The sequence below is a fragment of the Cervus canadensis genome, chromosome 2 (assembly GCF_019320065.1).
Source record: "Cervus canadensis isolate Bull #8, Minnesota chromosome 2, ASM1932006v1, whole genome shotgun sequence".
Classification (NCBI taxonomy): domain Eukaryota; kingdom Metazoa; phylum Chordata; class Mammalia; order Artiodactyla; family Cervidae; genus Cervus; species Cervus canadensis.
This window is the reverse complement of record NC_057387.1, coordinates 26,939,360-26,961,719: the sequence shown is the minus strand read 5'-3', so window position 1 is coordinate 26,961,719 and position 22,360 is coordinate 26,939,360. Positions and strand designations below refer to the sequence as shown.

At 47.4% G+C, this 22,360-nt stretch overlaps 1 protein-coding gene across 5 annotated transcripts in view; it reads right to left on the bottom strand.

Moving 5' to 3' along the window:
• The window catches only part of NGF (nerve growth factor), a 55,958-nt gene extending 38,958 nt beyond the window's left edge, over positions 1 to 17,000 (bottom strand). Inside the window, exon 1 of one of the 5 annotated variants that reach the window (XM_043459928.1) lies at positions 16,716 to 17,000. Coding sequence is in view for 2 of the 5 variants with exons in the window: in XM_043459922.1 (XP_043315857.1) it covers positions 16,320 to 16,378 (59 nt within the window). In the remaining 3 variants the exon portion in view is untranslated. Of the gene's footprint in view, positions 1 to 16,319; positions 16,423 to 16,562; positions 16,641 to 16,715 lie in introns of those variants that run through there. The other 4 variants (XM_043459939.1, XM_043459932.1, XM_043459922.1 and 1 more) reach the window with 4 other exon arrangements.
• Between the last annotated feature and the right edge of the window lie 5,360 nt (positions 17,001 to 22,360).

Genomic DNA, 22,360 nt, shown 5'->3' with positions numbered 1-22,360 from the left:
GGACATTTTATAAATTTTGGTAGCTTTGATCATGAATAGAGGCAGCTTAAAATTTACTTCCCCTCGAGTCCAAGAAAGCTAAAGGACCCTCGTCTTTGGGATTTCTTTTCTGTCCCAGTCTAGCACTTTCTGGCAAGAAGAAAGACAAAAGCTAAATTCTGGGCCCTGGGCTTCCCTGGTGGTTCAGCAATAAAGAATCCTCCTGCCAACGCAGGAGACACGGATTCGATCCCTCATCCGGGAAGATCCCACATGCTGTGGAGCAGCTAAGCTCGTGTGCCACAACTACCGAGTCTGTGCCCTAGAGCCTGGGAGCTGCAACTCCTGAGCCCACATGCCACAACGACTGCAGCCCCCACACCTAAAGCCCGTGCTCCACAAGGAGAGAAGCCACCTCAATGAGAACCCTGCATACCACAACTAGAGAGGCGCCCCCACTTGCCCAAAGTAGAGAAAAGCCTGTGCAGCAGCAAAGACCCAGCACGGTCATAAATAAATAAATAGATAAATAAATTAAAATTATTTAAAAAAAAAACTCTGGGCCCTTTTCCTGATTGTTGCAGAAATTCATTTCAAGGGCCACAGGCCCCTCGCTTTTGTGACCATCCCAGAGATGAACGGTGAGAGCCAGGTGGCACCACCTCCAAAGTCCTGTAAGAAGGGAAAGGAGCTGCCCCCTGTCTATGCAGAGCATGGCATCACCTTTCCTAATGATGAAGCCAGATGGTGGCAGGGAGGAGAAGATCCCAGAAATCTGTGGAAGTGACTTTCAGCTGGCTGTAAATGCCCTGTGACAGGGACAGATCCTTGCACATGGGGGAAAGCTGCTCCAGCCTAAATCCTGGGATAGTGCTTTGGTTGCACGTGTCTATATATAAGCTTGACCTGAGTAAAGAGTTGAGAGAGGACCTGGCATGTAAAAGACAGGCTGTGATAACAAAAACCATGACAACAAGAAGGGTAAACCTTTTGAGCCTCAAGTGCATGGTGCTATGTTAACCATCTATAAGCATTATTGCATTTAATCATCACCACAACTTTATTACTCCCATTTGACAGATGGCTTAACTGAGGCTTACCTCCACAACTGAACAGTAGCCACAGTGACACCACGATGTTGAACTTCTGCCTTATTTTCTCCCAGTGTTTTAAACTCCATTCCTTCTCCCCTCACTTCACAAAGACCTTAAGCTTCAAAATATTTCCATGAGTCATTGACTGAAGTCTGAAATTTTACTTTCCAAGATTTTAATAACATAATGTGAGTAGTTGCCATTTGTTGAACAGCTTTTAGGTGCCAAGTACTGTGCTAACTGTTACCTATAACGCTCTCATTTAGCTACTGCTTTATAAAGGAGATATTGTTATTATTCCAATTTTACAGTTCTGCCAGGCTCCTCTGTCCATGGAATTCTCCAGGCAAGAATACTGGAGTGGGTTGCCATTCCCTTCTCCAGGGGATCTTCCTGACCCAGATATTGAAGCCGGGGCTCCAGATTCCCTACCGCGTGAACCACCAGGGAAGACCTTACAAAGGAAGTATTGTCATTATTCCAATTTTACAGTTCAGGAAGCCGAGAATCAAAGAGTTTCTGTAATGTATGTGAAGTCACACAATCAGCAGGAAAGAAGGGCCAGGGCTCTCCTTTTGCTTGCTCTGCTGTCTGTGAGTGGTTCACTGCCTTCTGACCAAGGGAATCTGATGGCCGCTGAGAGCATCTGCCCCTGGGATAAGCATCCGTCTGAGTCTTTGTCAGCTCTGTATCTCTAGTGTGAGTGAAGGGTCAGAGACCACCTTTTGATGGAGTAGAAGTTTGAGAGCATCAAACTTCTGTATACCAAGGAGACCTAATGATGGAAGGGAGCTCCAGTGACAAGCTGACAGAAAGATTGTGTGACCAAAAAGTCAAAGTTGAGTGTCAGCGGCTCTCTGAAGAAGCAGGGGAGAGACGGTCAGCTCAGGGGTATTTTATGACTTCTGAGGCTGTGTGACAGACAAGCTCATCACCTTAGCTCCACGAGGCACATGGGACCCAGGAGGCTATGAGACTACGTCTGCGGGAAATCCGTATTTCTATGGACTGAGTCAGGGCTAAATTCGTTAGGGCAATGCAACACATCTGAATTTCATCACCATTAAATCACTCTTTAGACCTTGTAAATGTTCCTAATGATATTTTTGGTAGGTTGGAGTAAGCTGTCTACATCTGAGGTGTGTTACTTTAAACCTACATTAACAGACTCATAAAATAAGGTGTTGGCTGGCTAATCCCCTGTAGTCATACCCTCAGAAGTATCCAGGAAGCAGAATGAACCAGAGTTATGAGTAAGTGTCCTGAGGTAGCCCCGAGGGCACAGACCCTGACCATACAGGTCACTTGGATTCCCCTCCTCAAAGGCTCTATAAATCTATAAACCCTGGAATCCTGAGACCCTGGAAAACCAATCCACGATCTGAACCCACCCCTCTCAAGAACTGGACATGAACATCCTTATTGTGAGGCATCATGGGGAGGCCAACCTGGGGCAAGGGGCACCCACTCATCACCTGAATGTGCTGCACACAGATTGTACATCATCTCGTGTGGCCTTGTGGGATTTGCTGTTTTTAACTGAAGCACAAGAACAATGTTTGGCAATGGGTCAGAATGTTGGAAACTAAGACTGTCCTGGAGCCACGATTTTCATAATTATCTCATGTAGTATCAGCTGGATACTACATTGGGCAGTACAATGTTTATTCAGGGCACAGTCTCTGCCTGCGAAATCTGATTCTACCCTTTACTGGCCTTTCTAGCTTCTCAGGCCCAACTCAACAGTTGCCTCACTTGGCTCCTGGAAAACTGATAGCAGAAGAACTTCCAGTTTCTTCTCCAGAAACTATTAATACAATCAGCCCTTCGGGATGAGTTACTTAGAGACTTTCCCCTGAAGATGACCTTTCTTCCCCTTTCCCCCACCCCCACCCCCTCCCTCCCTCTATACTGACCTCTGTTCCTGATCTGAACCAACTTGAGCCTAGATTTCTCCTCCCTGCTCCTGCCTTCCTCCCATTTGCCTCTCTTTTCTAGTTCCTCTCTTCAATCGTTCATCTAAGACCCCTGAGCTCTCCAACTTTGCTCTCTATCCTATTGAATATTAAAGTCCATAGCTGGCTCTAATCTATAAGAGGTGCTCCCAGGTATATTCATGCTTCAGAGGAGGCCAAGCTTCCAATGCCCTGCTCCATTTTGGGCCAGCTTAGCTGAACAGGTGGGGACTCCACAAACTTGCAAAACAGCCCTTCAGGAAGCCATCCCCCACAAGCCGATTCCCACTGATGGTCTCCTTTCCTAACCTTCTGCAGTAATCGCTGTCTGTGACATACGCATCAACCATTCATTCATTCATTCAATGAATACTTCTTGAGCTTCTATATGTGATGAAGCCCTTGATGAACACAACAAAGTCCCTGTCCCCATTCTTACATTCCTGTGGAGGAGTCAAATAATAAACAAACAAACAAAAAACAAATAATAAAACTAAGTAGTATGACACAAATAGGGCGGGGCAAGGGGGGAGAGTCTAACATGGCAGGGTTTGGTTGAGTGGGGATAGATGTATTAAGTTATAGTGCTCAAGAGGTGTAACACCCAAGCAGACCTAAATGATGATCAAAAGCTAACTATGTGAAGAAGATCTGGGCTAAGAACCACTGAAATAAGGCCATGGCAAGAGTATGGATTTTATTCTATGTTTAATTGGAGGGTTAAGAGCTAGGACATAATGTGACATGATTTACATCTTTCAAAGGGCTCTCTGCTGTTAGGTTAAAAGGTTGTAGGGGAACACGCGTGGAGGCAGGGCATCCGGGAGGAAGTCTCTGCAGTAATCTGGCTAAGAGATGGTAATTTGGACTGAGAGGCAGTAGTGGGATGCGAGAAGTGCCCAGGTTGGGTATTTAGTTGGGAAACCAAGAAGACTTGCTGGTGGATTGAATAGAAAAGGTGATGAGCTACTACGTGTAAAATAGATAATTAAGGAGAACCTACTATGCGGCACAGGGAACTCTACTTGGTGCTCTGTGGTGATCTAAATGGGAAGGAAATCCAAAAAAGAGGGATAAATGTGTCCGTGTGGATGATTCACTTTGCTGTGCAGAGGAAACTGACACGGCAGTGTAAAGCAACTAAACTCCAGTTTGAAAAAGCACTAGGTTGTTTGGATGGGCTTCCCTGGTGGCTCAGGCAGTAAAGAATCTGCCTGCAACGTGGGAGACCTGAGTTTGATCCCTGGATTGGGAAGATCCCCTGGAGAAGGGAACAGCTACCCACTATAGTATCCCGGCCTGGAGAATTTCACGGACAGAAGAACTTGGCAGGCTACAGTCCATAGGGTTGCGAAGAGTCAGACAAAACTGAGACTTTCACTTTCAGGTTGTTTGGCTAAATAGGCCAAGAACTATAGAGAATATAATATTAGTAGGCTTAAGAGTAAGCTTATCCAAGGGAGAAACCATACACTGTTTCTAGTTGTGTCCCTACAAACTAGCAGAAAGAACATTGGAGAATGTTTGTTGAATTAATAAACATGAATAAGAGAGTGAGAAAAATTAAAGGTGATGAGGAAGGTCTAATCAAGGATAATTTCCTGATTTGGGGTCTGAGCAACTGGGAATAATGACATCATTGTCTAAAATAGGGAAGACTAAAATTAGACTTGGAGAAGAGTAGTTCAGGGGTCAACAACTCTAAATCTGAGATGTCCATTAGATGTCCAAGTAGACATGACAGTAGAACCTGAGAGCCTGGAGCCCGGGGGAGAGGACCAGCTTGGAAATAGACATCCAGAAGTTGTAGAACCTATTTAATGCCTGGAGAGGCTGAGATAGACCATCTAGGAAGAGAGGAGTACAAAGAAGAAAGGACCCTGGGCTGAGCTCCAGGCACTCTATATTTAGAGGTCAGGAGAAGGAAAAGCTGGCAGAGGAGACAGAGGGGACATTAGGAGGGCTTCACGTCTTGGAAGCATCCTGTAACCACATCTGCCTTGGACTGTCCTCAGCCAGGTCACCAGCTAAGCAGAGAGCCCCTCAAGTACTCATCCATGATTAGTGCCAAGGACCACTACAAAGCCAAATTTTGGACAAGCCAAGGACTTGGCAGGAGTCATGTTGTCTAATCTTTACACTAAGAAGTAAGTGCTACTAGCCCCATTTCACAGCTGAGGAAACCAGAAATTGGAAAGCTGCTGGAACTTGCCCTGGTCACATGTGTTTTCAGCCCCACTCCTAGGCCTGCAGCTTTGGAGAGTCTGATTCTACATTCACGCTTTTTCCACTGTGCCCTTGGCCTCCGCCTCGCAGGGGCCCGCTCAGTGCCTGGCACAGGCCTCTGTTCCCACCACGGCAGGAGCAGCTCGTTTCTTCCCAGGATCATGTGAAGTGCTTTCACATCTGCTCCTGCGTTTGAGACGGGCAGGTGGGAACTGGGATGGCATACACCGAGCAAGTGATGGTCAAAGTCCCTCACCTAACTCAGGGCAGAGACAACACTGGTGCCTGGAGTCTCCAAGTTCTTTTCCAGGGTTCTCACATCTCACCTCTTATACCTACAGTCAAGGTGTCTCCCCAGCTGGCAACCGTATTCAAGGCAGAAGGTCGTTCCAGTATCCAGGGGCAAACTTATTATTCTCATTTTACAGATTAAGAAGCAGAGGCTCAGAGAGGCTCTGTGATTTGTCCAAGTCACACAGCTAAGAAGAAGCTGACCCAGAAATAAATCCCCATTCTCCTAGCTCTCAGTATGACAGAGCTGAAATAAATTATCTATATCTGATAACCATTTTTCTTTCTTACATAATAACTTTCCCAATCCATAAAAGAAATAAGCTTCAGACAGGTTTCTGGAATTTTCACGAGTATGAGTGTTGCCAGTCATAATTCTGGTTCATAATCATTAAAGAAGTGAAAATGAGTAGAATGTGGATATTCTGTGTACTGTGCCAACTTAAAGTTACTTTTGTTATGCTTAATCATAAAGGTGATTTAAAAATAGCCTACAACAAATAATATTTGTTGCTTTATTAAGCCCTCTAGTTTTTGACACATCCCACTCTTTTTTAAGAAAAATTCAAAACAATACTTAAAAGTTCCACTCCCAGAATATTTTCTTTCATTTCCAAGATACAGAGGTGCTGACACATGGGTGTGAAATCTGGAGTCAGGTTTTGGTGTCTGATCTCCTCGAAAAAGAAAATGAAAACATTTCTAAATGTTCACACTTTCCCCGCAAAAGGACAGATGCAATACCCTTGAACCCAGATGAAAAGAAAGGTAATTCATTTCATGCATAGAAACATTCTTGGTGGTGTGTCATGTTCTGGGACAGTTGATTCCATTTGTCATTGCAAGTTTCAGAAAGGGTGGAAATATGCTTTTTTTCCTCCCCTTTTGGGCACAGAAAATGTAAGTCAGCATCTGCTTTTTCCTAAAACAACAACAAAAAAAACAAAACAACAACTCAGGTGCAAAAGTGATGGATTTAAACAGCCTCTTAGCTGCTTTGTTTATGATCCAGTCAAGATCCCGATGCTTCGGTCAATATAACCCACCTGCTTAAGGAGGAAGGGGCTGTATATGATGTGACAAATGTCTCTCTTCTGCTATAAATGTTATTATTTTTTTAAAGATTTTTTGATGTGGACCATTTTTAAAGTCTTTATTGAATTTGCTACCATATTGTTTCTGTTTTCTCTTTTGGTTCTTTGGCCACGAGGCATGTGGGATCTCAGCTTCCCAACCATTTTCCCATGGAAAATGCAGCCCCTGCATTAGAAGGCGAAGTCTTAACCACTGGACCGCCAGGGAAATCCCTATAAATGTTCTTTAACATGTGCAACTGGCTTGATGGCATGAATTTTACAGGGAATGGTGGGATGAGTTGTGGTAAAGAAGACTCTTACAGAGATGAAAATTATAACATGCCCACTTTCTCCCCATAAGCCCCCCTGCCCTGCAACCTCAAATAGAGATGTCTTAACTGCCTAGAAACAACTGCCTTGGAAGGAGCATTAAATCTTTGGTCTGGACAGGAATTCAGCATTTGGGATGTCACTAATAATCCTCTTTGAATCTGAGTGGTGAAAATGGGGCCCTGGTGGGGGTGGGGAGTTGCATTTTACAGAGAGAGCACTGGAATGAGCCCCAGGGGAGCACTGGGAACACAAGAGGGAGAAGGTGAAGCTTCCGCCTGAACAAAGAGGCAGCAGTTTGTCATCGCTGATCTGTCCTCAGGGGACTGCATTAGCCAGGCTCTCAAGAAAATTGGGACATGTCACCTTTGTGGCCCCTGGTATGGGTCATTCTTCCATGTACCCTCAGCTGGAGAGGGGAGGTCTAGGGTCAGTGACAGACAGTGGGCCAGGCTGAGGGCTGCAGTCAGGATTAGGGTTTGGCTTACCTGAAGCCGTCAGCTCCAAGGCCAACACTAGGAGCCTGTAAGCTGTTTATAGCAGGAGAGAAATTGAAATCCTCCGCACTGGGGCAGCCTGGAGCCTCACTCACAAGAAAATGTTAGGCTCCCTGCTCTGGGCAGGGACTTCTTAAGAATTTGACAATGTCAACATTTTAATAGTATCTTAGCCCTGTTGTCCTTATAAAAATATACTGAGAAGAAAAGGATGTGATTTGTGGGAACAGAAGCTCCTTCCAGAGTCACTGTACCACCACATTAAGACCAAAGAATTTGTCCCGGTCACAAGGCTGGGGAAGGCTGTGATGCTGTGATACCCCGCTGATGCTTCTCAGTGACAGGGAGGGGGATGTCTTGGGCCCTTGGGACAATTACTGTCATGATGATGTCCAGGGAACAATATCACAGAAAGATGCCTCTGCCAACATGAAATAGAAGAAAGAGGGTAGAAAGGTAGGGATACAGACAACATACCATGCTATTGTTTCTTTGCTAGGCTGGCCAGAGATCTCAGGGACAAAAACATTTAGGGAGGTCGTCATTCTAACGAGGTTGAGTAGTCTCAACGAAGAAGATAAAGAAGATAAAGTAGGCAGAAGAGGAAAGGAGAAGACCACTGATGACAGTGGCTCTTGCTTACTGAGATCTCCTTAACGGCAGACCCAGTACCAAGCACTTCATACATCTTTGTCATTTAATCTACACAATAGCCTTAAGAGGAGGCAATTAGCCTGACCTTGCAAATGAGGAAACCGATGCTTAGAGAACTTAAATCCCCTAAGATCACACAGCTAGGAATCACAGAACTGGGACTTAACCCCAAGCTTGTCTGGCTTCAGAGCAATGCCCTTTTCTAAACCATGCTGTTGTCTGTGCCAAGAGCTTTTCAACTTTTTTAACCATGACTCATAGTGAAAAAATACATTTTCCTTCATGATCCAGTTTGCACACATATTGTGTAAACTTATATACAATTAAAACAAAGTTTTCACACATATTTCCCCTTGTTCCATGCAACACATGTTGATTTTTAAAAAATTTACTCTACTTCTTTCTTTAAAAAAAAAAGTTGTACTACTTAATTGATTTCTCATCTCTCTAATAGGTCCCAACCTGTAGTTAAAAAACCATTTTCCCTTACTTTATTCTATGACAGTGGGTTTGAAATTTTTTCAACTTCTTGCTTGATCCCTTTGGATGCTAGGCTGTATCTCTGCTTCTGAAGCAAGCTGCTAATCATGTACCCTGGACCATCCCTCTGGTGAGGGGACATCATTAATCAAATATTTCAGAAATTACAAATATCCGACAAAGCCGTTTGCTTGGAAAAGAGTCAGTCCAGGAAACCATCCAGAAAACATAATCGCTGATCTCAGGCACCAACTAGTAATATTTTAAGCAATTGATGCATGCTTTTGCAAAAGAAACTATTTTCTCTGCTTTCAGAACTTACAAGACACATTTGCTCTGACGGGGCCATGCACAGTCACCATCTAACAATAAGTGCCCAAGGAAAAGAACAATGCAAGGGTCTGTGAAGACTGTCAGTCCATCATCAAGAGTAGTGTTGTCTTTCTCAGTTTTGGGTGAGTACACCCAGGATCTGAAATTTGATTGCTTTGCAGTGGAGTGCATATGTCTCCACCCTGGTTTAGAATTTAGGGTGATTTTATTTCAGCAGCTAGGGGCAGGGACAGGGTTGATCAAATCAGATTTCGATCATGGAAAGTAAGGTCCTGATCAGGTGGCTTCAGCACAAGTCAGCCCTGAGGAGCCACAGACTCAGTGACTTCACTCCAAACAATGTGCATGCTAATTGAGAAAACATGTTCCTGTGATGGCCTCGTGCAAAAATCCAGATTTACAATTTTTTTTTTTAAATTCCTAAGAATTCCTTGAATATTTGCCATGCGTGTCTATACAGCCTCCAGGAGTACTTTTCCTTCTTATGGAGTAGAGTTCTGTTTTTCTGCTGTTGGCCCAGGTCAGGTTTTCAAAGTGTGGGATTCTGATAGACCAAGTGGGAACGCAGTCTCAGGCCTTGGGGAAAAGCAGGAAGAGGGCAGGAGGGGAGAAAAACAGCCTACAAACGCTGTTCTTTTCTGGGGACAGGAAAAGCAATTGAATCTCAATCCTCGGAAAGCCACTGTTCACAAAGCTCAGTGAACGGCCCTTCTTGGTGTTTCTGGTCCTTCGTGCCCTCTGGACTGGCTAAACCCCACCTGCCCAGCATTAGGACAGAACTCAGGCTCACTGGGCACTGACAATGCTCCAGGCTCTGGGCTAAGTAAGGGCTCTCCAGCCCTCCTTTCTTTCACCCTCACAACTGTCCCCGGAGATGCGCATTATAAGTCCTTTTTACAGATGAGGAAACTGAGGCTTCGAGTCATTATGTGGTTATAGAGCCAATAAGAGACAGAGACTGGGTCTGAAGCTGGTTCTGTTTTATGCCAGGGCTGTTTTTATACAATCCTACCTGCCTGCAAGGCATTCCCTTCCTCTAGGAATCCTTCCTAGAGGACACTGGTCATCCAGGCCTCTCTGAGAGTTGATGGGAACTTCTTCAATTAGTTTCCATTTCGATACTGCTCTCAATTTCTCCAAGTGTGTCCATCTGGATAATAAGATGAAACTGCAGGCAGGTTTTGTTGATCTGCATGGATGTTTTGAAGAGTGAAGGATCTGTACACTCAAACACAAAGTTTGGATTCTTGGAAAAGTTGGAAGATCTGGCCACATTGGGTCTACAAACCTGCAAAGCAACATGATTGCCTGTCTTCTTCCAATGGGGCATACCCTCTCTAGTTCTCTGCAGCCCCCACCAGCCTAAGTCTTACCTCATTTACATTATCTGATGAACCTCTGAAGCCATTTAAATTTTGACTTGAGAGCAAGCTCCTTGGGCAGGATTTATATTTATTATGACTCTCCACAGGGCCCAGGCCCCTGGTTAGCATATTAATCAAGATGCTCACTGGGAGAAGGCAGATCCATCCATGGCCTGATGTTGCCTTCCCAGGGTGGGGACTGTTCCCTCTTTAACCACAGATTATGTGCTATTTAGCAACAGCTGCCCAGCCACTGACCCTTGGGGTGGGAGAGCAGGAATGCCCGGCTGACATAAAAAATTTCACTTCCTCTTCTTCCTTCTCTTGTGAACTTGATAAGACACATAAAATCCTAAGGAAACCAGTTGTTGGAGGGAGGAGAAGTTGTTACGTGGGGTAAGGAACTGAAACATTCTTAAAGCTGCCAGTACAAATGGCCATTCTCAAGAAATGCCTTATTTAAAGAGCATTACATAACATCTCTGAGATACAAGTCTGAGAAGTTTGCCTCTGAAAGAAAATCACAGAAGAATATCTCTGAGTTTCCTTTCCCTCTGATATTATGAGGCCAAGGTAGTTCAGAAGATGAAATGTTTGGTTACAATTCTATCCCAATGAGAATGTTAATTACAGAAAGTCAAAATGAAGGTGGGTAAATTCCTAGGGAAGATTCGATGCTTCCAGAAAGATTTCTTCTCCCAGGGCAGCAAAGCTTTACACATACAGAGGCATAAGAAAATGCAAAGATGATGTTGCTCAATCTGAAGCGAAAAGCGTACCCCAGATCAGTACCACGGAAAGAGAGGATGGCAGAAAAGAACTCGTGTCTGTTGAGTGCCTGCTCAGCTGTGTGCCAGGCCTGTGCTGGTGGCCCACCAATATCACCCTGCTTGAGGTGCCCGGCCCAGCAGAGCAGGTCCTACTGTTACCTCTGTTTCACAGAAGAGGAGCACCAGGTACAAGAGACGCCCTCTTGCATTTCTGCTTTCCTGGTGCTCATCTCCCTCCTCCCTGCTTACTTAGTCCAGCAGCCTTCAGGAGCATGACTGCTCTTCCCTTTGAAATCACAGTCCAAAGGGAGTCTGCCTCTCTGAGCATCTCCCACTCAGCACGGGCGCTCAGAACCTGGTTGTTGACAAGGATGAGACGGCACCTCCAAGCCAAGCCTGTGCTGTGCTTAGTCGCTCAGTCATGTCTGACTCTTTGAGACCCCGAGGACTGTAGCCTGCCAGGCTCCTCTGCCCATGGGGATTCTCCAGGCACGAATACTAGAATGGGTTGCCCTGCGCTTCTCCAGGGGATCTTCCCAAGTCAGGTCTGCTCGGGTCCAAACACGGGATGGCGTTTGGACAAGTGAGAAATGCAAGTCACTTTAACCCCGCCTCAGATCCACAGTGACTAGGGGCTTGGACAGTACCTCCTTCTCTGGACCCGGGCTGAGCCCTCATGGTTTCCAGCAGGCAGCCCTCCCTGGGCTCACTTGGGAATGTGTGTGGTGTTCAGACAGATGATATATTCCACCAACCTGGCTACTGAGCGGACAGCCAAAGGAAATGGGAAAATCGGCCCATCTGTGTACCAAGTAGCACATACTTTGTGGTTACTGGGAGCCTGTTCTGCGGCAGTGGATTTAAACTGCCCTGAGTGTGGGACAGCTTCTGGGGGAAGCGTGGGCCGCTCATCCTCACCGACTTCAGAGCCAGATCATTCCACTTGCAGAGCTCTCCACCTGCAGAGGCCACCGCAGGCAGTGCCAAAACCTCTCCATCTGCTTACCCCAGTGGGGAATTTTCAGGGAAACCCTGACTGTCTGACTGACTAATACTACTACTAATAAAAAGATTTTCCGCATGTGAAAGAGGTTGGCCAAACTTGGGCAATTCAAAAAGCATTGTTGCTAGTCCTACTTGACAGATTGCATCACCAGACCCATCTCAGTCTCATCTGGGAATCTCCTTCCATCTCTGATGTCCATTTTTTTTTTTTTTTTGGCCTCATTAGGAATCAACTACAAACCCTGCCAGTCCTACTCCTTTGATAGTTTTCTCTCTTCTGCAACTTGGGGGTGTTGTTGTTCTTTACTCACAAAGTTGTGTCCAATTCTTTTGCAACCCTATGGACCGTAGCCTACCAGGTTCCTCTGTCCATGGGATTTCCCAGGACAAGAATACTGGAATGGGTTGCCATTCCCTACTCCAGGGGTTTGGGAGTGGGTAGCAAGCAATAAACTCCTCCAAAGAAATTATTCATTTTAGCCCTTTACACTATGAATAACCCAAATGGCTCTATTTCTGGTCATCCAGTGAGACCTTGTGGCAGAGGTAAGGATAAGTGAGAATAAACCCAGTGCTATATGCACCATCCCTCCAGTGTACATTGCTAGCCTATTTTTTCAATTAAATGTCACATTATTGATTCCCATTTACTCTCACAGCTTGGGCACGGCTGTATTAATTCGATGTCAACATGTGCCCATGTTGTATTAAGTGTTGTCAGTGCTGGGGAGGGCTCTGCTTCCTCGTTCGCTCATTCAGAGAAGGGGCCTCCTGGTGCTACAGTGTGATCCATTTAGTAAAGGAGAGCAGGATTTCCTCCCAGTGCTGTGGACACCCGGGGCAGGCAGTCTGCCGGTATTTTTAATAGCATATGGCAGAGAAGGAAGCCGCCATGCTCTGATACCTCTGGTCCCTTCCCCCCAACTCTTTCTGGTTTTCTTTTCATGTGGGCTATTTGTAGTCACACTCCACTGACAAAAGCAAAGGATGATGCCCAGCAGGACCACAGCACTGAGTTTCCTGAAGCCTGATACACTGGCTTTTGGAGGATGAAGCCCAGGGCTGGATCTCTGAAGCCCCAATTCAGTGATTAAGTAGAAGATGGCCCGACCATAAGGCCTGAAAGAAAGGTCCTTATTGGAAATTGCCAAGGGAATTCTCAACTGGGAGCCGTATTACCCTTTAAATAAGCATTTGGCCTTCCATGGGGGGGAGGGGATTTTGGGTTGTCACCATTTCTGTCATTTTGGTAGATAAGGCAAGAATACTCAACTTCCAGCATTACAGAAATAAGGCACCCTTAACCAAGAATCTTCCACAAATGCCAAGAGCCCCATTGAGAAACACTATTAATACACTACCGTTCTCCCATAGATTGGGAAAGTGAAGGCTGCGAAGTTTAGTGCCTCGCTCAAGATCACAAAGCTATTTTACCTTCTGTCTTACAACTCATAAACTACCACAAGAAGTTTACTCAAAATACAGGAGAGAAATATTAAGAGATCATTTCAGTGTAATTCCTCTTGAGGCAAACAACCTCTAGGAATTCCTGCAAAACATGTAAGACATTAACCCATAGAAGAGTAATAAAAAAAATCATGAAGCATAAGATCTTTTTTTATTATGTGATTTCACTGTTCTGGTCTTGGTTAAATTTCGTGGCTCAAGGTCTATCATCTCTGCTTAAATAGGACAATTCCATCCCTATGCATAACCAGCCTAAAGGTCAATGACCACAAAGCCTCAGCTTCTCCAGCTGTGTTTCTGCCTCAGGGCCATCTCGATTTTGCTACTATTTGGAGACTGGATGTTAACCGTCTCCCCACTATCAGAAAGCAAGGTCCCTGGCAATGGGTTGGGCAAGGGTCTTTTCCTCTTCCTTTATTTGCTAGAGGCCACCGAATGCTGTTCTGTGAAACTGGCCCATCACAGAGTTGATTTCTCAGGACTGGCTGAGCCTAGGAGCTGACAGTTTAGTTGATGGTTTGCAAGTTCAGAGGTGCCAGTCAAAGAAAGAAACCCTCTGGGAACATGGGTTGTTTGCTCAGAGATATCCAGACTTTATATGAGTCCTCAGCAAGCCTTCCACCGCCTGTTGAGGGCAGAGTGTCATTTTTCTGTGGCTCCAGTGCAACTGCCACTGAAATAAGGCACTCCATGAATGTGCAGCCGAAGTGCTCAGCACTCATTTAAAAGGAAAGTTGTGTGATTTTCTCATCAGTTTAATCTCAGCAATGATGAGAAACTTCCCTCGGGCTCCAGCCCTGCCCTGCCATGCCCTACCCTCCCTGCTGATGTCGGCAGCTGGGGCCCCCTTCCTGGCCACTGCACAGATTTTTCTCTGGAAGAGGAGAGTGTGAAGCCTCATTCTCTGCGCCTTCTGCCCCTCCAGGTTGAGGAGATCTGCGGTGGGAGGTAGGAGAAGGTGAGAACCCCACCCGTGGACAAAGGTTAAGGATATGGAAAGTCCCTAGTACTAGGATGGCTGCCCCAAGTGGAGACATTTTTCCAATTCTCTAGTGGGCCTGGGGAGCTTGAGGGTGAGATGGCTGTCCAGGGATGGCGTGGCACCAGCGGCTGCCAGAAAATCCTCTGAGATACTCCTACAGTCCTATCAATACATGTGTCCCCAGTCCCCAAGACCTTGGTCCCCCATTTCCCTTGGTACCTCCTAACATTTTTCCCTTCAAAGTTGCCCTTTTCCCCACTGCACAAAAACGTTGGCAAAAGCCTGGGGGAGGATTTTGGTGGCATGTGATGTTAATCCCAACCCCCTTCAAGGACCAGAGTCTGAGGAACATTCATTTCCTCTCTGAGTCAACACCAGCAGGGCCAGCCTGAGACCCCAGACCACTGTCACTCACCCCCCAACCCCAGTCCTCTATTACCTCAAGGTCCGGGAACACTGACCATGGTGGATTGACAGTCGGGTTGCCCAGGCTGACCTATGACTTCTCCACAAAAGAGACCCTTCCAGATCTAATGGAGTCTTTCTTCAGTGGGTCTTCAGAAGGGGAAAGTTTCAGACATTGGATAGGAAATTGTAAACACCACGCAAGAAGAGCTGGCAGGGCCCAACGGCTGTTGTCCTTCTGCATCACGTTGAGAAGGAGAGACAGTCCCCTTCAGAAGACTTAAGTGACAGCTTCAAGAGTCTGAAGACCCTGGAGAGAAGATGCTGGTGGGCCTGCCACTGCCCTTTCTGAATTTAAGAATGCAGCTGGCCATGCATGTGTGGGGAAGGAGGGGGTTGGCACTGCAGTGGGTGTACCCAGAGGATGGAGCCAGGACAATTAATCAAGTGCCTTTTCTCCAGGATTTTCATTGGCCTCAGATGACAGAGGGGGCAGAGATACCCAGGAGAGTCCTATTTTGGTTTCCAGCTGGGAACGTGCACTAAGTTTTCCTTAATACCCATAGCACCCAAAGGCTTTGCAGTAATACACTTTAATGCATGAAACACCCATAAATTATCCGACAAACTGTTACAACTTCCAACCTGGAACAACTTGGAAAAACCAGCCTAGCAAGCACGCTCTTTTTTAATCTCTCAAGTCACTAGAGAAGAGAAAGTTCAAGCAGAAAACACCTTCCATGAGAATCTCTGATTTTTTTTTTTTTTTCGGTAAAGCAAAAGGAGAGTTGTGATCAGAGTGAAGCCGCTTGTTTATGACTGCTCAAAGATGCCGCTCCTTGACCCCAAGTCCTGTCTCTCCCTCCTCTGGGTCTCTGCCGCCCGGACCTAAGGCGCTGCCCGCCCCACCCCTTCATGCCAGCTTCTCCTACACCTGGAAGCAGACAGCTGGAGGTGAGGCGTGTGACCCATGTAGCAGGACCTTCTATGGAGTCCCTTGACCAGCAGGCTTCCTCTATCAACCCCTGGGGCCATTACTCTGGACTCCCAGCCCTCCAGCGACCCGCAGAGGAGCCCAGAGACCCTGGCTCCACTCGCTGCACCAGGTCCAGACCCCCCTGCCCGGCTCGTCCCCAAACCTGGGAGCAGCGTCCCGGGGGCAGCGTAGCACACGCGAGACTGGGCGCACACCGCGCATTCGCCCTCCGCGGTGCAGACCACCACTCTTGCTGCCCCGCGCGCTCACAGCCCGCGCATCCCTCTCGCCCGGCTCCTGTACTCTCCCTCACTTGCGCGCTGTCCCCCTTCTAACCCTCGAGCTAGTCTTTGGCACCGCGGTGCCGCGACTGCAGGCGCCAGGGTTGCCTCCCGGACTTCCGACCGTCCATCGGGAGATCGGGAACTCCACGACCTGATAGAGCGCTGCTCCCCACGACTCGCCCGCCAGCAGAGGCTCCCGCGCTCCCGCATCCACTCGGGACGCTCCTCTCACCGCCGCACTTCAGCCCGCGGGACCTCGGGGACCGTGGTGCCCGGAGATCTCTCCAGACCGCGATCCCTGCATACTCTCCCCCCGGGAGCCTTAGCCACGCCGGCCCGCGCCCGTGTCCGCGCTGCACCCCTCTCGGGCTGAGCTCGGGGCAGCCTGACTCACCGCGGCGCTCCCCTCCGGCTCCCAGCGCTCTCTGCTGTGCCCGAGCGCCGAGCTGCTCCACACAGGCTGCTTGAATTCTTAGCCCCTCCTCCCTGAGTCACCCACTCCAGATCCTTTCCCCCGCTCCAACCCTCCCCGGCCCCAGCCCCGCACCTGCGCTGGCCAGGCGGAGGTGCCCGCCAGCGGGGGCTCCTGGGGACGGGAGAGGTTGGTCGATCTTGCCCCGGGAAGGCTGACTGGACCCGGCCTGGGAGGGGTTCAACCCTCCAGAGGTCAAAAGGAAGCGCACGCGGTTGGAGGGGCCGCGCGCAGAACCCGGTTGGCTCGGGATTTTCTGAGACACCAGGCCGGGATACTGGTTGCCGACGCCCACGGGCCGACAGGCTCGGGGTGGGCGGATTTGCTCGGCTGACCACGCACCCCCCACCTCCCCCACGCTTTCCTCCGGCATTGCCTGCAGCCAGCGCCTGGAGCCCGGCGGGAGTGTCCGCCGGACGTCACCTTCCCTGCCCTAGACTTCTGCTCCTCCTGCTTCTGGCAGCCAAAAGACACAAGTCCAGAGACCCCTTTCTCCTGGGACGCCTCCTGTCACCCTGGGAGAAAAAGAGCAGCCAGGGGAGCTCTGCAAGATGAAGGGGCAGAGGCTTCTCTGACACAAGGCCCTGAGAACCGTGGTCCTGAGAACCGTATCCCCCTAGAAAACCCTAGGGGCAAGGGCAAGTCCTCTGTAGAGAAAAGGCGCAGAGCACTTCGGCATGAGGACCTAGAATCAGAGCCTTCACTTAAGGCCCTGACTCAGGAAGCTTCCTTCCTGGAGTCCCTGATCCTTCTGGAGTTGTAGGCATGTTTGTCTGTGTGTGATGCCTGCGTTTTTCTGGATAGAGGGTGTGCAGCTTTCATCAATGTTGCAAGAGTTCTGTGACTCTAAACAGACCTAGGAAGACCGCCTTCCACCCCAGCCCAAGCCTTACCCAAATTCTTCTTTTCCTCCACCATCTGTGCTTTCTGTTGGATGGGATCTCCTGGATTACCCTCCAAGATTTCTTGGGTTCTGTGGAGTCAGAGCTTGACGGGGGAAGCGTGTCTGACCCATGGCCCATACTAGCAAGGCAGAAATACCCCCAAAGTCAGATTTCCACTAAATGTGCATCATTAATTGTAATAGTGTTCTGGGGGACTCATATGTCTTTGGAAATTCATTCCACCAACCCCTCTGGTGTTGAGCTTATAGACGTGTTTCTTCAGTTCTTGCTTGAGCAAATTGAATGCTGAATCCCTACTCTGTGCCTGATACCACAAGGGAGGAAGGCATGTGAGGAGAGAGACAGAGAGAGGGAGAGACAGAGTCTCCCTTTATGGCTGAAGCCATGCCACCCCAATCAATGTGAAGGTCACCCACAGGTGCCAGACTTAGTGAGGCATGGGGATTCCTGCTCTCAGACCAGAGGTGGCCCTTGTTCCCCAGTGGAGGGCACTTGAACAAGGTGAGGCTCTGCTTTGGCCCTTGACATAGACTGATGCTGAGGTTACCACGTCTCTCTGTTTTTGTCTTTGCCAAATACCTAGGTTTACCCGTTTACCTGAGAAGCATGATGTAGGAAGAAAGCCTCAGACTTGGAAGGGAGCTTCAGCTTTGATATGACCTCGTTATTTCCCAGCAAAGGCTTATCTGCTTGAGTTGTTCAGATACAAACTGCTGGAGGAACACACCTAGGAGGTGAGTGTAAATGACCAGAGCCACCGTGAATGGCCCTTTATATAGACGTGGCATTGGAGTAGGGCGATCCATTAGGTAATGTATCAGTCAGTCACACAAAGGAATTTCCAGACAATAGGACAAATTCATTCATCAATCATGTCAGGTATAAACTTGTTTGAAAGCGCCAGCCCTAAGCCTTACATAATCGCTGCCCAAGAATTCAGGGATGAAGTTGAAATTTTTAGAATAACAGAGTATTTGGTTGTTGAATGCAGACCTTTTGTATGTGTCCTTGTGTTATCACCCAGAAGGATAAAAGGTTTGGGGGCACTTGTGGTTCTTTTTTATGTAGAATGTAAGAGGGAGATTTAAAAGTGGTGTAAACAGGATACAAGCCTGGATACCCCATTCCCCAAATTGTTGATCTTATTCTGATGGCACATGTTGGTTTAATAAGCACTCCTTTCCATTCCTGAATGTCCATGAGTTTTAAGGGTCTTGAGTAAATTATAACATGTAAATAACAAACACACATTCCAGAGATTGATTATTGAGCACCTACCATGTGCCAGGGGCTTCCCAGGTAGCTCAGTAGTAAAAAATTTGCCTGCCAAGTAGGAGATTCAGGTTCGATCCCTGAGTCAGGAAGATCCCCTGGAGGAGGAAATGGCAACCCACTCTGGTATTCTTGCCTGGGAAGTCCCATGGACAGAGGAGACTGGCAGACTACAGGCCATGGGGGTCACAAAAGAGTCAGACACAATTTAGCGGCTGAACAACAACTGTGTGTGAGTCTGTGAGATGACCATGGTACCTGATCAAAGAGCTCGTGTGTCGGGAGCCTCCAGGACGTGCCTGGGCCGTGACAAGGTCACAGGACGAGAAAGGAACCTGCAAGGCAGCTCTCCCCCTCGAGGTTGTCTCAGGGGCCCAGTATGTCCCTCTCCTCCTTTTGTCTTACTCTCGTTGGGCTTTCTATTACTTTTTGGAAATATAATATATAGTAATAAGGCCTCCCTGGAAAAGTCTAAGCCTTTTTGGAGATGCTCATGATTGCTCTGGCTCAGGACATGACCATAAACATCAAGTCAGAAAAGAAAAGGCCACAGGTATAGTTTGGCTGCTTGCTTAAAAGATTATAATGTTCTAGAAAAGAGTAGAGGCATTTAGATTTAGAAGTAGATGTACTGCTTCAGATTACTTACTCCTTGGTTGAGAGGATTTTCATTATTGCTATTTCCTTGCTGCTATTTGTTCATTGTTTTTCTTTAAACAACAGGAGATTATGGGTATTTTTGTAGAGTTAGGAAATGGGGTACATAGGATTTCATTAGAAGATTTCTATTAACCAGCTTCACTGCCAATATCTCACTATTAATAGAGGTGTTTTGCTGCTTTAGAGGTGTTTTTGCTGTTTAATAGTTAATCATTGTAAATTGAGATTTTGTGGTTTCAGGTAAAGAAAAATATCAGGGTTTTCTCATGGTACTATTCTCAGGAATGTCAAACATGTTACTGTGACCCTTCCCATGTATTGTTTTATTACCCAAAGAATTTATACTATATCTGGAATCTATGGAACATTGTTTTTGTTCGAGTGAAAATGTTAGGCCATTGAGGCAAGAAGACTATGTACATTTAAGAAAAAACTCTGTTATCGGGAACGTTCTAGATGAATGCATAGGGGAAAAACATGGGGAAAAAAGTATTGACGGAAGCACAAACCAATATCTGATGTAATATGTGGTGACTTAAGTGGGGGGGGGGGCGGGTAACGTTCATTCTATAAAATCTGAGCTATCCTTAAAAAAAAAAAAAAAGCTACCTCTTCTACACAACCTTCTGTGTGTGTGTGTGTGTGTCTGTCTTCTTCCTCGCCGACGCCACTCATCTCTTGGGTATTCCTGGTCTCGCCGGGGCTGGACCGCGACACTCGTGTTCTTGTGGGGGCTGGTTATTAGATCCTGGCTGTGTTCATCACCATCTCTCCTGGTCCTGGCACCAGGCCTGGCACACAGTAGGTGTTCAGTGAATGCTTTTTGAAGCCTGCAATGCTCATAGCCATTTGCGGCTGTCAGTGCATCCATACTGCATTGGTTCCCAGCAGATTCCAGGTCAGACTGGCCTTGGCACCCAGACACATAACCAGATGTCTCTTCTCTTGCTTCTTCCACTTTCATGAGGATCCAAACAGAAACAACTTCCTCCTGGCCACTGAGACGAGGACCTTGAAGCCTGGACCAGCTACATTTATAGGAATGCAAACAGCTGAGAGGGCAGCAGGCAGAAGGAATGGTGCAGACAAGCAGAGGATAAGAATGTTTTCTGTACTAGATTTTCTCGAAAGCTTTTTATCCAGGGTATCAAAATAACCAGCAGCTGATGCATTTGCTGCCTCGGAGGACAGATTGTGGCGTGCGCAGTAATTGTTGTTATTTCTGAGGATGCAGAAGCCTGCAGCCATTGAGTGCCTTGTCAACAGCAACACTCAGCCTAGCACAAAGCTCCTGTCTCTCCCTTGCTTCATTCCAGAAGGCCAGGACCAAGTGCCTATGCTATTTAAAACACCAGGAGGCTCAGAAGTGATCTACAGCACTGATGGAATCACTGGATCTGCTCACAATACGTGTGAAACAGAAATATTATCCCAACTGCTGGAGGAAGTGATAGCTTCAGTTCAAAGATTTTTTTTCTCCCCCTTCCTGCTGATCAGAGTGGAGAAACACTTCAGAAGAGGAAACATCTTATAATGCTGAGTGAGATGACACAGTTACAGAATCACGGAGATGATCGCTCCAGCCACCTCGTTTATGCAGGAGGAGGACACGTTTCAGAAGAACAAGGGTGTAGACCAAGTACAGACAACCAGGGGCAGGATCAGAACTCAGGTCTTTTGACTTCTAGGCAAGTCTTCTTGATTTCACACTTTCTGGCTGAGGAAAAGACCTCCCGACCCTGCGTGGAGTGGGGAGGCTGATAAAGGAGCAGAGAACACTGCAGCTGGGGGGGGGGGGGGGGCTCCCTTATCTCCTCTGGAGGACTATGTCTACCTCTTCTTTGATATCTCCTTTCTTCCTCTCTGATCTCTTCACTTTCTCCATCTCCAAGGTCTCTTCACTTTTGCTTGTGAGCACTCACTTGCCTTTTCTCTTTTAAAGAAACAACTGGCCCTTCTGCAGCAGAATCACTGGATTTCTCAACTTTCTTTTACTACCAAATTCCTCAGTGACGTCATCGACACTCACCATTTCCTTGGCTCCCCTTAACTGCCTGCAGTCTGGTTCCCGTCTTCTTCCCTTTCCCTTCCCCCTACTGAACTGATATTGTCTTCTTCAAGGTCACAGTTGCAATAACCACCCCACCACCAATATCATGATGGCAGCATTGATTGAGCGCATCTGTGTTTCAGGCCTGAACCCAGGCGGGATCAGTAACCATCTTCCATTTGTAGATAAGGAAGCTGAAGACCTAGGAGGTACTTCTTTTGCTCGGCCTAAGTCAATAGCTGAGCAGAGATGTGACCCAAGCCTGTGGTGCTCTTGCTGGTAAACACCATGCCTCTTCCACCTTTTGGCCAGGTTCAGCAGACTATGCCAGTCCTTAGCTTCTTCTCCAATGACCTCCGGCATCTAACATTTTCTTTTCCAGGCTCTTGTGACTACATCCTGGCTTGCCATCTAGCTCTCTGATTTCTCTGTCTGCCGGCAAAATGCAACTTGCCTCCCAAGGCTTAGTCCATGACTTTACTTTCTTTCCCACACTCATTCTTGCAGGTGTCCCCTCCTCGTTTAATGATTCTACCCCCTTCTTCAACTCTGACCTCTCACGCACGCCCTTCAGTCACTGACATTGAGTGTCCCTATGTGCCAGGTGCTCCCCGGGTTCTTGTTTTAGACCATATATACTGACACTGGCAAGGGCTCTGCTGCCATCCCACCGTCCCCCTCAGCACGTCCATCCAAAGTCTTTGTTCTTAACTCAAGCTGCAGCAACCCCATGGATCTCATCCTTGGAACCAGTCAGAGAGCCTAGCTGGGCTCAGAGCAGTTCAGCTCTTCTCCATTGGGGGCACCGCAGCCCAGGAAAGCCACCAGCTTGC